The sequence below is a fragment of the Eutrigla gurnardus genome (genome assembly GCF_963514095.1).
Source record: "Eutrigla gurnardus genome assembly, chromosome: 5".
Lineage (NCBI taxonomy): Eukaryota > Metazoa > Chordata > Actinopteri > Perciformes > Triglidae > Eutrigla > Eutrigla gurnardus.
The window spans coordinates 23,078,051-23,092,679 of NC_139919.1; the positions used below are offsets into that span (position 1 = coordinate 23,078,051).

A 14,629-nucleotide genomic window follows, 5' to 3' on the forward strand; every position below is an offset into this window, starting at 1 on the left:
AACTATCAGAGCCAGCCTTGAGAAACTCAACCTGTGAAATGTGTGTGTAATAGTAGAATATAAACTCATTTTGATGTCATATAATCTCCCACATTTACAGAAATATTGCAGGCCCTGCCTTTCAGTACTTTACTTGAAACTGTTAATTAATTCCGCACTACATTTATCTGACTGCTACAGTTCCTACTCGACTAACTGTGTGTGTGTGTGTGTGTGTGTGTGTGTGTGTGTGTGTGTGTGTGTGTGTGTGCTTTTTACCCCCTGCAACGTGTTTCCCATTGGAGTTTATTTTTAATAAAGTACAATATAGCTGACTTGCTCTTTTCACTCTTCAACAACCTCGATCATTTCAGTCAGATATTATCTTTTGTGTTATTTCCTTAAGATAAGATAAGCGTTGTGCAAAAATGTCAGCTGCATAGACGTGAAGAATGAGGGAAACATGTTAACTGTGTTGTACTTCCTGTAATGTTCAGTCAGCTACAAATGAGGGGCAAATACGTTGGCTGTTCAAATTCAAATGAAAGTTATGGCAAAGTGTTGTCTTCATCCCTGCTTAAACCAGCCACACGAGGGCAGCAAAAAACTGAATCCTGCCAAGTTATCAGGTGGAGTCCTGCAGATATACAAACTTGCAAATTCCAAATATATGATAAATATGGGCATATTTCCCACATTCAGTTGACGTACCCATGATATCAATTTATTATGTGAATAACACATGTTGACTTTGTCTGTGGGTCCTTCTGCATCTGAGTTGACCAAGCGATCGTAAAATATTCATGTCTTGGTCAGAACGTGTTAATGGAGAGGAAACTGGGGAACTTGAAGCCTCTTTTCACCAATTTCTAAAAGGTCACAACAACAACAAGAAAAACACATGAGAGAGAGATATAGCAAATGTAGATTTAACTTTTGCATCCGACCCATCCTTTATTTTCTCTTTTGTTAAAGTATGTATTCCTTTCCTGCATTTTATACAGACAGTATGCAGTTTTGATCCGACAGGAAATGAGAGTCAGAGGAATGACATCCAACAAAGGTCTCAGGCTGGACTCGAACCAGGAATGTTGTGGTAACACATTCAGCGTCTCACACACAAAGGATACCGGGACGCCTTTTTACAACATCTGTAGGAGCCTCTAATCATCGTATCCTTTCTCGGTATAATTTATTATGGGTCTGACTCCAGATCATTCATTGCATTGCCTTCCTCATCTTCATCCATCAAAGGTGTGTTGGATTCAGCTCCAGCTCCCCTCAGTGTTTGCTGCTTCTGCACCGGTTGCTCTCATAGCGATGGAAACAACCCAGATCACCGCTGAGACAAACCACTCTCCGGCTGTTCCGATAGGCTGAATTGGTTCGGCATTGTTGTCGCAGAATGAGTCAGAGTCCAGTTTATCAAGTGGTTTGCCACTTTGTCGAGCTGTGCGAATATACAAGGACAGCTGCCAAATATAAAACCTTAGATACCCGCCTGTGTTCTCTTTTCTCCACCACAATGTACCATCATGTTGACATTACAAAATGCCCCCGCAGACTCTGAAAACAGTGTTTCCTCTCTGTTTTGGGTCTTCATGCAGAGTGTGTGTCTTACAATCCAGCTGATAAAGGAGTGTGTACATTGCTGCATTATTACTGATTTTTCTTATGTATAAATGGCCTTTGCAAGCACTAAAAGGTACAAAAGTAGATTCATGAGGCGGTGGGTTTGGGGCAGATTTATTGCAAGGAGGTGTTAATTACAAAGTTAGAAATAGACTGATGTTAAGGTGGGACAGTCCTGTGTGGTGTTGCTCCCCTCCTATCTAATAACGGGGGCTGCACTTGCTCTCTAATTACTGCCAACAGGGCTTTTAGATTTACTCTCACAATTAGAGGAGAACATGGGTACTGTCCAATTTAGCCCCCGTGCCCCCCCCCCTCCCTTGTTAGAGAGAAAAAGGCCTTCATCAGCTGCAGGGTTTCGTTATGAATTTCGAGCCATGCACTCCATAGGGAGAGAGCCAATATGGACGTATTTGCATGGTGTGCAGAAGTCGAGGTGTTGATTTATTTTATGTGGCATAAATGGAAAAGGAAGGGAAAATAAAAAGAGAAAGAAAATGACAAATAGGTCCCACTCAAGCTGAAAGTACCTTTTAACCCCCTTTTCACCTGATTCTAGTAGTGTGATTATGTAAGTGAAAATATTTTCCTGAGAAACTGATACTTCCATGTTTGTTTCCAAAGCAGGCCACCAGAGCTTTGCCCAAACCCTTTTTTTCTCTTCTTTTTTTCCCCTCCTGGCTTGGACCTCTCACTCACTCTCCCACTCTTTCTCTTCCTTTTTTTTATTGTGTTTGTTGCTTTATGAAGGGGCTAGATGCGGTCCAGATTGCTGTTGCCAATAGAGACTGTCTCAGTTCACCTCCAGTTGCTCGCCAATCCATTCATAAACAAATCACTCCGGCGTGGGACCTCTGAGCCGCTACCAAAGAACAACAAGCACGACCCAACCTGTGTTTTGAAGTTTTCTCCCTCTGCCTTTTCTCTTTCCCCCTTCACTCCTTTTTCTTTTCAAACTTCCCTCTATTGCTTTCTTTTTTTTTTTTTTTTTGCTCAACTCCCACTCACAATTCCCTCCCTCCTCTCCCTCTCCAACTCACTTGTACTCCAGCTTCAGCAGGGCCGGACCACTGGTTCCCTCCTCTTTGTGAATCTGTCAGGGCAGCTGTGTGTGTGTGTGTGTGTGCGCATGTCTCCATTGAGAACACTTCTTTTTAAACTTGTAGCACTCTTTTGGGAGCGGTGGGCAGACGTTGTCAGACTGTGGGAGAGGAGAGGACACCCCCGCCGTGCTGTGATTTGACTAAACAAACAGCCGGCCTCAGAGCTGTACCCCCTTTTTCCAGCGGACTCCCGGGACAGCGGAGATTAACCTCAGACTCTGAACATCTGAGGGCTCTGTACATCTGAGGCAGCAGCCCCTGTAGAGACGACCAGCTGGAAATCTCTCCTCTGATTTCAGGAGGAGGCGACCGACCGCTGTCCCGGCAACCTCCTCGGACAGAGAGGGACGACTTGTCCATGTTTCCGGGAGCACTCTGAAGGTAAGAGGTCTCACTTCTCTGTCCCTGTCAAGGATCTCACTATTAGTCAAGCCTGCTGTTGAAAGAAGTGAAGATGAACTATGTGGTTCAAATTCACTTAGCCCACATGGGAAGCCCAGTGTGACAGATTGAATTTCATGGCTGTCTATCAGAGATGGGATGCACCTCATCCTTACAACGCTGGATTTAAACTGATAAAATAATTTAAAACCTTTTACTTTTCACACTTGTAATGTGGGTGATGTTGCTGCTAGTTGGAGGTTATGTGTCTCTGTAGTGATGTTTGCCACCCGCATACTTGAGCGTGTAAACACCAGGAATTACAATGTGAAAGAGCAACCTGTTCAAACATCAACACGGCGACGGCTTGCATCTCTGCACATAGACACCTTTTCATTCTTTGCATAGCGCAACTTGAACAATGTTTATCTTCTCACTAAGAGAATACGTTCAACAAGGGTCTCACACACACACACACACACACACACACTGGGCTTTACAGCACAGGCTGTTTGTATGCGCTCCACGCTAAAGGATTTGTTTATACAACTCTCGTCAGTCACCCTGAGTGAACCGGCGGTCCTCGCCGCGAGACCATCAGTCTCTTTCCTCCCCCCTGTGAACGACCCCAGCAGAATCAATCTCCTCTGCATTGCTAACACGGGGAAGCTCATTGAAAAGCCGTGGCTGTGCGCTGATATCAAGCCCGACATCACTCACTGTCACCGGCATCCTCCGGATCCCCTTCTAGTGATAACACAAACCAGCTTGAATTTACGGATTAATGCCTCGTCCACCCTTTTTGTACAACGCTAAGGAACAGTCCGTTGAACCATCTCCTCTCGTTCATCACAGGAGAAGGTTTAAGTACCTGTAATGAGTTACATTATGTGAGCAGACACATGTGGCACGCATGTCGACTCATTCCAATCCGCCATGTGTTTTGCACCTGAAAGCGTTCCCATTTCCCCGCTATATGTTCGGCTGCTATGCTGTTAAGTTGTTGGGTTTTTTCAATGCACATCCATCTTCTTCATGCAGATGATCTTTCTGATATGGGGGCATTAGCATTAGCATTAGCTGTAACCAAAACAATGTCGGCATGTGTTTGGAGCCTGCTGCTCTCCTCCTCTACAGTCGGTTCCTTTGCATGTTGTTGATGTTCTCTGGCTCTGTGGATATTCTGGTCCATTGTTGTTGCAGATGAGCTGTTGGAAAAAATAGCATGCATGTCATACTTTTACCATCAACGGTATTCAACTGTTTTTTTTACAGTTTCACCATCTCCTGCTGAACATTCAAATTTAAAAACATTAGAAACACTCACACGGTTTTTTTCATGGCATGGATTTGTGGGACGTAGTGAAGATTCATTTGTCTCCCGATCGTGGGGATTTCTTCCCCCTGTGCGTCAGGCTGCTGGTATGCACCGCAGCAGAGCTCTTCACCCCGGCTCTGATGCAGCGCGGTCGGCTCCACTCCCCCAGCCCGGACCTAATCCTTCGTCATCAGCTGTTTCCTGGCTGTCCGGCGCTCTCCGCATGCCAACCACTCTGAGAAAATGTGCTTCACATTATGACCATGCAGAAAACATGCCAGGAGTCTGATCTGGCCCACATGTGCCGATGTGTTACAGCCCTGCAGCTCGGCAGCAAGTTTTGCAACACATTGATCCCATTCTGTCCACTTGTGATTTATCCTCCGTGAGCTGAACACACAGCTGTTCGGCCATCGTGTTCAGAAAACTAGTGAGTTGTTGTTTGGATCGGGATGTATAGAATTTTAAAAAAGCATTTCAGAGAACATGTTATCATGTATATGTGACACTTACTGAGTGCATCTTGTTTGTTTTTTTTATTTAGATATAGCAGACTCTGACTCACTTATTGGGTGATTCATAATTCATCCTTCATAGTTTTGAGCTGAGCTGTTGTTTCTTTGGAAGTCTATTAGTCTCATGCCGCTGCCATGCCTATAGATCACGGTACTTAGACGCTTATCTGACTCATATAGCTTTAATACTCAGAACTAAGTGGTGCTGCCATTCAGCATCCTGTACCGCTTGCCTGTCCATCTGGTCTCCCCCCCTCGCTCCCTCCTTCTCTCCCTCCCTCCCTCCCACCCACCCACTCACACAGAGCTGACAGGCAGCTGCATCTCATCTTCAGACGGAGAACACAGCCACTCCTGCAGGATGACTCCTGGACAACATGTTCTCTTTTTTTGTTATAATTCCAAACTTTTAGAAGGAAATCAAAGTTGGTGGAAAGTACATTTATCTTAATTTTGTCCCAATGTTACGAGTCTACACTAAGTTTACCTATCAAACATCAGAGTAGCTTCTCATGAAACTACATGAATTACTACCTTTACTCAGTCAAACGATTTGACTACTGTGTGGGCGTGACATCAAGATATTACATTGTCCTCTCTGAATTTACTAGAAAAAACCCAGATTTTCAGCAGGAAGTTTTGGTCTCGATCAGATTCTTTCAAAGCACCACTCTTTTTTTTTTTTTTTTTTGCTGCCCCAGTCCAACAAAAACATGCTGGAATTGGTGATACGGTGCAGTGAGACAGGAGGACGAAAGAAAAACAGCCGTTTGCTTTTACAAGATGTGAATATCCCACACAATGGAAAAATGAGTCTCATTTGGATTCTCTTCTGTTTATGTGCTGCGTTCAGAGAAAGTTGGAACACTGTTGAGTTACAGTCATTATTGTCAGTGGCCTTTCTTCTGATTTCCCAATACCCACGCATAGAAAACAATACCCAAAATCCAACATTGTTTTGCTGCGTCCCAGATGACATAACCCAAACTTCACACTTTATCACCCAGATTCATCCTTTCCTGTCACTCTTTCCCCTCCATTTCTCCTTCCAACCATGTTTAGAGAAACAAGTGGAATTTAAAGCCAGTCAGGCCTAATTGAATTCAGCTGTTTCCCTCTTTTAGGGGGGTGTGGGTGTGTCACTGTGGAGGGACTGGAAGTGTGCGTAGGCGTCCTCCAGTTCTCACGTGGCAGGTTGGGGGGCTAATACCCTAAAGTGTTGGTGCGAAGGTCTCAGAAGAAATTAACCTGGGCGGATGTGGCACTGCTTTTGCAAGCAAATTGATCAGATATCCCTGGATTCCCTATGATTAGTTTGAATTGGGACAAAGCACACAGAAAATAACAACCTAACTGTAGTTCAAGAAAATAAATGGGGGAAACGACTTCAATGACAACAGCTGCTTTAGTTTTGGACATCTTAATAATTTCCCCTCATTTAGGCTCCAAAATGAGTCGAAAATTCGATCATTAAACCGATATCAAACACTAGCCACATCTAAGGCTGTCATTCTACAACCGACAGTTTTACCCAGAAGCCCTTTGCATCCCCCCACCGCCACTACAAACAGCATTTACAACCCTGTTTGAAAGGGAGCAACCCAAAATCCACAGTTTCCAACATGTGCTGCTTCAGCATGAGTGGAGTCACTATGGTTACCAAGGTAAGACCACTCACGGTCACCGTGTCTCACTGCTGAACCAAATGAAACCAGGATTCTTTTTTTAAATGCACCAGAAGCTGATGCTTTAGTGCAGCTTCAAGCTCTAAAGTTACAGCATACAAGCTGGTTTTTGTTGCTGATCCAGACGTTTTTCTGTTTGTCCAGCCTGCAAACTTCTTGTTAGGGATTTCTGTAAGTAAGTAAATATACATAAATATGACTATTTCTGTAAGTCACTGAGTAAAGACGTACGTGAAGTGTGTATGAGCTGATGAGGAGACGGCGAATACACAAAATAAACATAACTGCCTTATTGCCATACATTTTCTACATCACTGTCTGGAGGATTGAATGCTTTTATTTACATCATCGATCGAGCATCCTCTTCTGCTATGGGTTACTGGAGCATTAGCATTAATTAGCGAAGCATTGATTCGCATTTTCTGTATTAAATGTCAAATTCATGGATTGCTTCCACTGCCCCCAAGTGGCAAACTAAATCTGTTTATTGCAGCTCTGACACACATGGCACACAGATACAATCAAACAGGTTTATGTGGCACTGACAACAAAGATCTCTGAGGGCCCACAAGCTAGAGATTCAACAGTCCCCGTCTCTCCTTTTACAGTGTGAAAGATGGATTACTTTCATACAAACACAGACTCCATAATCAGAATGTACACATTTCCTGTTTACAGTAACTCACATATTCTGACAGCATGTTGACGACATGTGTGCTCTCCCACTTGAAACGGCCTTTTACTCATGGGCCTGCAGTTAATCTGTCATTATTACAGCCCTGCTAATGTGCAGTATGTGCATTAGCCATGTTCGGGGACAGCGAGGCCGCCTGGGGTGTGTGCAGTGCATCGTGGGTCTGCTGCCCAGGGACCAGACGGTTTTACTCGAGGGGGGGGGGGGGTGGGGAGGGGGTGGGGATTAGTCTGTCCGAGAAGAGTGATAAAAATGGAGGTTTGTTTTAAGAAAGACACTCTGGGTCATTTTTTTCCCACAGAGCTTGCCAAAGTCCGGCTGCTCAGAGAAGAAAACATCCTTCTAAAAAAACTAAAAAAAGGAGAGTTTGGCACGTTTATTCTTCAACTATTCCAGTAACATGATTTAGCACATGTCCGAATAAAGTGATCGCCGTCAGTAGTCTGTCTTATCTGAGCTATAATTGTTTTCATTGGAAAGAAGCGGCCGCTAAATTAGAGATGTTTGTTTTGCAGCATCGCAGCTTCCTATACACTTGAGCAGAGTAAACATCAGCGATGCAGGACTCCCTCTGCTGTCCCACTCCGCGCTTTGATGCGGCGTTGCCCATAAATTGCGTTGCATATGTCTGCACGCTCCCTTTGTTGTCTTGTCTGCTGCCGTGTGCAGTGTTCTTGTGGTTTGTCCATGTCATGCTCTGTCATTGGTGTAATTAGTTTGTTTTTACACGTTGATGTTCCTGTTCGGCATCTCTCTTTCTTTGTTCTTGTTTTTCCTCATTCCTCATCGTGAGTTTACATCTTTTCATTGCAGCTTGTGATTTAGTTCAACTTTCATGATGTGCAGTTTCTCCTTCTTCTCATTGTGGCATCCCTTGTTGTCTCCATGAGTATTTGGTTAGTGTTTGTTAGCGGTCTGCCGTGTCACTGATGCATCACAGTCTTACACCCACACAGGAAATTTTCCCATACAGGAAGTCAGAGCTCTCCAGCTGCACTCGAGCTTTTGGACATATTTCTAGATTGCACGATTCCCCTCCTTTTCCTAAATGCAACTCCTTCGGGACGCACTCCAGCAAACAGTTCCCACCTCATCGAGGACTGCTTCATCACTGCCAGATGTTTGAATAAAACATGCAGCTACAGTATATATAGATAATCCCAGAAGTGGGATAACAGGCTCCTGTGGGGTTGTACGTGGGCCGCGGCCCCCCGCCGAGGTCGATTTTTACCATTCTTCCTCATTAGCTGGTGACACTTTGAGTGTAGCAGCGATGTTTATGGAAATCAGGAAGGGTCAGCCAGTCACTGTATTCCCAGCATCTGTGGGAAAACATATACAGCGGGATAACAGTTTATCCGTCATGGTGGTTATTGCACCATCACATGCATAAACACTGTTTGTTTTTGACCCCCACAGTCATTGCAGGAATGGTGTATCCCATTTCAAAGATTCAAACAACAATAAACATGCAGATTATGGAAATGTTTTGTTCAGATCCTTTAAATCATCTTTAAGACCCTCCACAGGCTTAAACAGCTTCAAACATCACTCCGTCGTCTCCATGATTCAAGCGAAGATCTACTTATTTGTTTTATTGGTCAAACTGCTAAGTGTTTTTGTTAAGTGTCCAGCCATGTGACTGCAACTTGTTGTTGGGGATTAAGTGATCTAACAAAATAGAGCTGCTCTGTCAGATGTGCAGCTCCTGCAATAAAGCAGCACAAAAACTGCAGTGTTTTCAAAAGTGTCTTTAGAAATGTCTCCTTGCACTATGACTTGATGACTATGATCTTTAGTGTTGCGTGTTCTCAAACCTTGGATAAATATTGTCATAGTGTCCACCCTCCAAACCCTTTTTGAAGTGGTCTTCTGGTTCCCATTTAGCCCTCTGATTCTAGTCAGCACATCCTATCTTGAGGGTCAGATTCCTTGTCCTTCCAAAGCCCCCCCCCCCCCCCCCCACACACCCATCGGTCAACATAAAACCTCATCGTGTTGCAGTGGCCAAACATTATTTTTCCGTCCTCTTCAAAGACCCCCCAAATAAGATTTTGAACACACTGAGATTCTTGTTTCGGTTTTCTGCTGATGTACGTTCATATCCTGCAGCAGCTCTGATGGAGCTCTTCGGCTCGTCGTAGCAGAAATAGCACCAGCAGCCAGCCGGTGTAAGATTTGTTAGTCCCCATGCTGCCAAGTGACACATGCCTTCGGCGTCACCGCGTTTGGCTGTTGACGCTCAATGTCATCATTCCCGACACTGAGGTTACTGGTTCTCTTAAGCTCTGATGAACGGCTTCCAGCGGACGGTTGCTTGGAGCTCCCCCCCCCCCCCCGGGGATACGGTGACCCCCCTGCTCCTGCAGCGTCCCAAGTGTATCAGCGGTCCTGGGAAAGTTCCAGATAAATACTGTGGGAACGTGAACCGAACACAGACACCAGTGACAAAAAGGGGAAAGAGAGGGGGGGTGTAGTGGGTGAAGAAGATGGTGGGGTTGAAGTGTATTACAGCATGTGCCTGTGTATACATTGTGTGTGCTTCAGCTGATGTGCCAGGAAGGTTGTATCTGTGTGTGTGTGTGTGTGTGTGTGTGTGTGTGTGTGTGTGTGTGTGTGTGTGTGTGTGTGTGTGTGTGTGTGTGTGAGAGCTACAGCAGAAAGAAAAAAAAAGAAAAAAGGATCCCTCTCTCTCTGTCTGCCTCTCCTTCACCCGTTTTTATTAGAACCAGGAGGCCGGGGAGGAAATGGACCAGTCATGTTTTTGGAGCAACTCAAGAGCTTTTTTCCTTTTGGGAGCGGAAGTTCCAGAGGCAGTTAATTTAGAGAGACAACGAGTATCTCTGGTTTGAGTAACTGGCTTTTGGGTTAGTCATGGAATTTCTTACACCTCACTGCCAAATGATCATTCATCCGTATTATCTTAAGGCTCCAGCCTTCAGTCATACAGTTTGTGTTGCTACACCGGTTCAATTGATAACTGAAGACTGATAAAACACCTAATAGTTGGAGATAAGATGGAAACATATTTCCATTACATAATGCATGAGGATAGTCCCAGTTCTTAAAATAGACATTGTAAAATTGCAGTTGCAATATCCAGTAAAAATGTTGAATGGTGCAAGATTTCTCAACACACATTTCACAATTATTTCCACTAACCTCCTCCACCCTCGCTCTTCCCAAGCCTCTCACTTCCGCCCTCTCTCTCTTTCCCACCCTCTTGCGTACAGGCCTGTGATCCATCCTTAACTGTTTCCAGACGTCTTTGTGCTGCTAAGACTTAACCCCCATACCAAACATAATAACAAACCATTCATTTTCTCCTCACTCTTTCCTTCTGCCTTCTCTCCTCCAGGCCACTACTAACAGTAATCAATCTCCAGCATGGGAGTGTGGTACAGTATTAACCACCTTTGAACCCAATATAATGATAATATCACATTGGTGTACAACATGTTATCCTATTAACATTACAGAAAGCGAAGCAACCTTTCAAAACCTCGTACGCTCCTGTGTCAGCAGCTTATGTGAATGCCCTCATTTTCACTTTTGTTTACACCAAAACCAATTAATGGCTCAGCGCGGCTCTAGAATAGCTTGGACGCAGCATTGTTGCCAGCGAGCGTGTTGCAAAGCTGCACACAGTGACCCGTTTGTTAGTGGGCAGAATGCCGGTGAACTTGGGACAACAAAAAAAAAGAGCCAGACATTGTCGCTCTGTCCTGGTGCAGCGAGGCATCAAATACCTCCAGGGTGAGCTGCTTCTGCACCTCCGTGGGCCGGCCGGCCTCCATTAAAGAAAGCAGCTTGACAGCACATTAAAATTATTATTGTTTCCTCTAGAACGAGCAGAGCATTTTCTGTGATTGGAAGCAGATTGTTCTGATTTATTTTCTAATCTCTCGCTTCGTGTGACCCGCTGGAGCTGATGTGGGCAGGAATCAATCCATCATGATATGGAGCCTTATTGAGAGATGTCACATGCAACGTGGCCTTTTTACAGCTGTTTTTGTTTCATTTCCTCTTTATGAAGTATGTGCGGACAAAATTATCTTTTTTTTTTTAAATATAAATAACTGAGGCAATGTGTGAGGAAAACTATTTCCATAAAAGGGTACATCAAGTTTAATCAGTGTTGTTATCCCTGTGTTTGTCTAACAGAACAAAGTGTATTGAAGGCTCCAGCATGAAGAAGGCGACGCCATCCATGCTTCATCTGCTAGTTACAGGTGAGAAATGAACATCTGTACATAAACATATCCAAATAAAACTTTATATGATGGAGAGGGTCATGACCTAAAAAAACATTTAGGTTTTATTTTGTGTTTTATTAGTTTTTATTTATATCTTTTTGGAGTATTTCTTTGCTTGTCCAGCTTGTGAGATATCAAAAATACTTGTAAAGGACAACTAAAGCATTCAAACTGACCTCTGTCATTTGAAATACATCTGTCACTAACAAGGCATCATTACCCTCCCACATAGCCACTCCAGACAACTCATATCCTTCATCATTTAGAGATAGAACAGGATCTGGCATGTATTGTTGTTTTAACCTTTGACCTCATGCTGTTGCCTCTTTGACCTCCTTCCTGACTTTTTTGTTTTGTTTTGTTTTTATCCCCCCCTTGTTGTTGACAACCGCAGCCCTTCTGTATTTCTGCCCCGAGCTGCGCTGTCTGGAGATCACACCTGATGACAAAGAGGTCGTCCTGGCCGAGGGCTCCTCCCTCACTCTCACGTGCTCCGGCTCAGGGGACACGACGTGGGACTTCAAGAGGGACGAAGTGCTGTCCTTTCAAGCTGGTCAAAGCCACGAAATTGTGCAAACCAGCGTCACCACCAGTGTTTTGACCTTGTTGAGCGTGAGCTGGAAGCACACGGGGGTTTACCAGTGCGTTGATCGACACACGGGAGACGCCGTGGAGGTGGCTGTTTTTGTCCCAGGTGAGGCCTGCGTTGCCATTCAACTAACTTAAAATGCCTCACATCAAAGACACATTTAGATGAATTATCACATTGGTAAAGTAACGGGTAATGGTCAGCAAACAGATGGAGTTTTGATGCACATTATTAACCCACAATGCAATGCACAGGACACACCTTGGGGGGAAAAAAGTATCACAAAAGTTTGCTTTCACTTTGTTAAAGTCACAGTTCAACTGTTATATCATTTTCTGTTTAAAGACAGGATACTTTAACGATACTTTATAGAACAGCATTTGTTTAGATAATCACACGAGTGGTGTTTGTGTCCACAGACCCGGATGTTTGGTTCATAGAGAGGTCCCACGGCATGGTGACAAAGACCAGCGAGGACAACACCATCCCCTGTTTGGTCACCAATCCAGACATCAATGTCACCCTGTATGAGAAGGACACTGACCTGCCCATCAGGGGGCTCTATGTTCCTATTGAGGGGTACAAGGCACCGCTGGAGGACAGGACGTATGTGTGTCGGGGAGAGCTGAACGAGGAGGTGAAAGAGTCTCAGGCCTTCAACGTCTTCAGCATTGCCGGTAGGTGTTCGGGTCGAAAAGCGTTCGGTTCGAGAAACAAGTTTTCTTAAAATAAAAATTCGATTCGCTAAAACTCCAGAGAGCTACAAACACACACGCACAGTTGGCTCCTTTCATTTAATCTCAGCCGACACCCAAACTATTAAAGTTAATGAGTCTATCTTTTAAAAGCGCCATAAAAAAAATACCCATAAAATGCCCATCGCATTTCTTCAAACAGCATATTCAGCATAATCTACAAGTTTCATAGTCAAAGTATTGCACTCCAATGTCCGGCCAAACGTATAATTCATTCCCATAATATCACATATGCTCCAGTCAGCTTACAACTCTCTAATGGAAGACTTGCTACAGGCTTGTTTTAGTGAGTATGATGATGAGGTATCGGACTTTTGGTCTGAGAATGCATTAATTCAGCTAGAAAACACATTAACAATCTGCTGCGCGAGCTCTTGGTAAAAATATATTTACTCCTCGTCTCCCGACAGGAGCCAGCTACAAAGTTCAGCTCAACACTGAAGTAATAATTCAGGGTTTATTTTTGCAGGTTCAGTGATTGATTAGAAGTGAAGGAGACTTTTCTACATCTTGTTTTGATTAACCACATCATCCCCACCTCTTCCTACTCCTCTCCCCCACACTCTCTTCCCGTCCCAGTCCCGGAGGCCCTCGACGCCTACGTCAATGCGTCAAAGACCGTCCTGAAGCAGGGCGAACCTCTGACTGTAAACTGCACGGTGCACGGAGTGGAGCTGGTGTCTTTTTTGTGGGATATCCCCAACAGAGAGGTGAGTAGGAGTGGAGCAGAACGAACGCTTTTGTTTCAGCGTTTCCCCCTTCGGGATCCACTCTCAGGCCTTGAGACCGAGCCGAAATCGCATCAAGATGTAGAGACACACCTTGTTTTTTTAATATATCCCCCTGTGAACATGTGCTGTTAGTATTAGTTCTTTTGAGTTAAATTTTTCATGATTTGTTTGATCATGTTACTTAAAAGCCATCCATGTGTGGAATCCTGGGGAATATAAACATCCAGACGAAAAAACAACACCTAGATGTCCGATCGCAATCGTATTCAATAATCTAAAGTGTCACATCTTCGTCCCGTCCCTCTCTCTTCAAGGTGGAGCCGCTGACAGTCATCCTGTCCACCATTCACATGCGCTCCTGCCTGATCTATCCGAGTGCCACAGTGGCCCACAGTGGAAGCTACACCTGCCATGTCCGCGAGACTATCGAAGACCAGACCGCCTCTGCCAGCGTCAACATCACTGTGCTCGGTGAGACTCACCCACACAGGCAACCCAGAACTAAAAACAAACCGATGCTGGGCAGATTATTATTGTGTTTCGCTGACAGAGAGAAGTCTGCTTATTATGTAAACCTTTACAAGTCAAGGGGAAAGAGGTGCTTCTTCCAAAAGGAAATGAAGACGACTTTCTATTTATTTCTGTTCAGAGTGTGAAATAAACCGTTCACATGCCCAGAGTGACACCTTAAAAAACAGAGCTTCATATCGTGGAGGGTACAGCAACTCTATATTTAGACTTACATTCCAAGTACACACGATATGTTTGTGTAAATTTGACGTCAACCATTAACAGTAAGCCCAAAAATCTAAAGCAAATATGTGACATGAGGGCCACTAAAAGCAGGATTCATCATGCTGAACTTCTGGTCCTTCTTTCTCGACAGTCACTGAATACATTCGGGTCTGTGAATGCTTATTCTATCTGCAGTGACGTGTGCCATGTTTATGAAATCCTTGAATAACTTGAACCGCCGTGCTCCGTGGAGACT

The 14,629-nt window shown here is 44.4% G+C and overlaps 1 protein-coding gene across 1 annotated transcript in view; it reads left to right on the plus strand.

The window, feature by feature from the left end:
* Window positions 1–2,701: 2,701 nt before the first annotated feature.
* The window catches only part of pdgfrb (platelet-derived growth factor receptor, beta polypeptide), a 34,754-nt gene continuing 22,826 nt past the window's right edge, over window positions 2,702–14,629 (plus strand). The window contains exons 1-6 of the mRNA XM_084009919.1: window positions 2,702–3,095; window positions 11,472–11,539; window positions 11,958–12,257; window positions 12,572–12,829; window positions 13,487–13,617; window positions 13,953–14,109. Coding sequence (XP_083866045.1) covers window positions 11,497–11,539; window positions 11,958–12,257; window positions 12,572–12,829; window positions 13,487–13,617; window positions 13,953–14,109 — 889 coding nt within the window. The 5' untranslated portion in view covers window positions 2,702–3,095; window positions 11,472–11,496. The remainder of the gene's footprint in view (window positions 3,096–11,471; window positions 11,540–11,957; window positions 12,258–12,571; window positions 12,830–13,486; window positions 13,618–13,952; window positions 14,110–14,629) is intronic.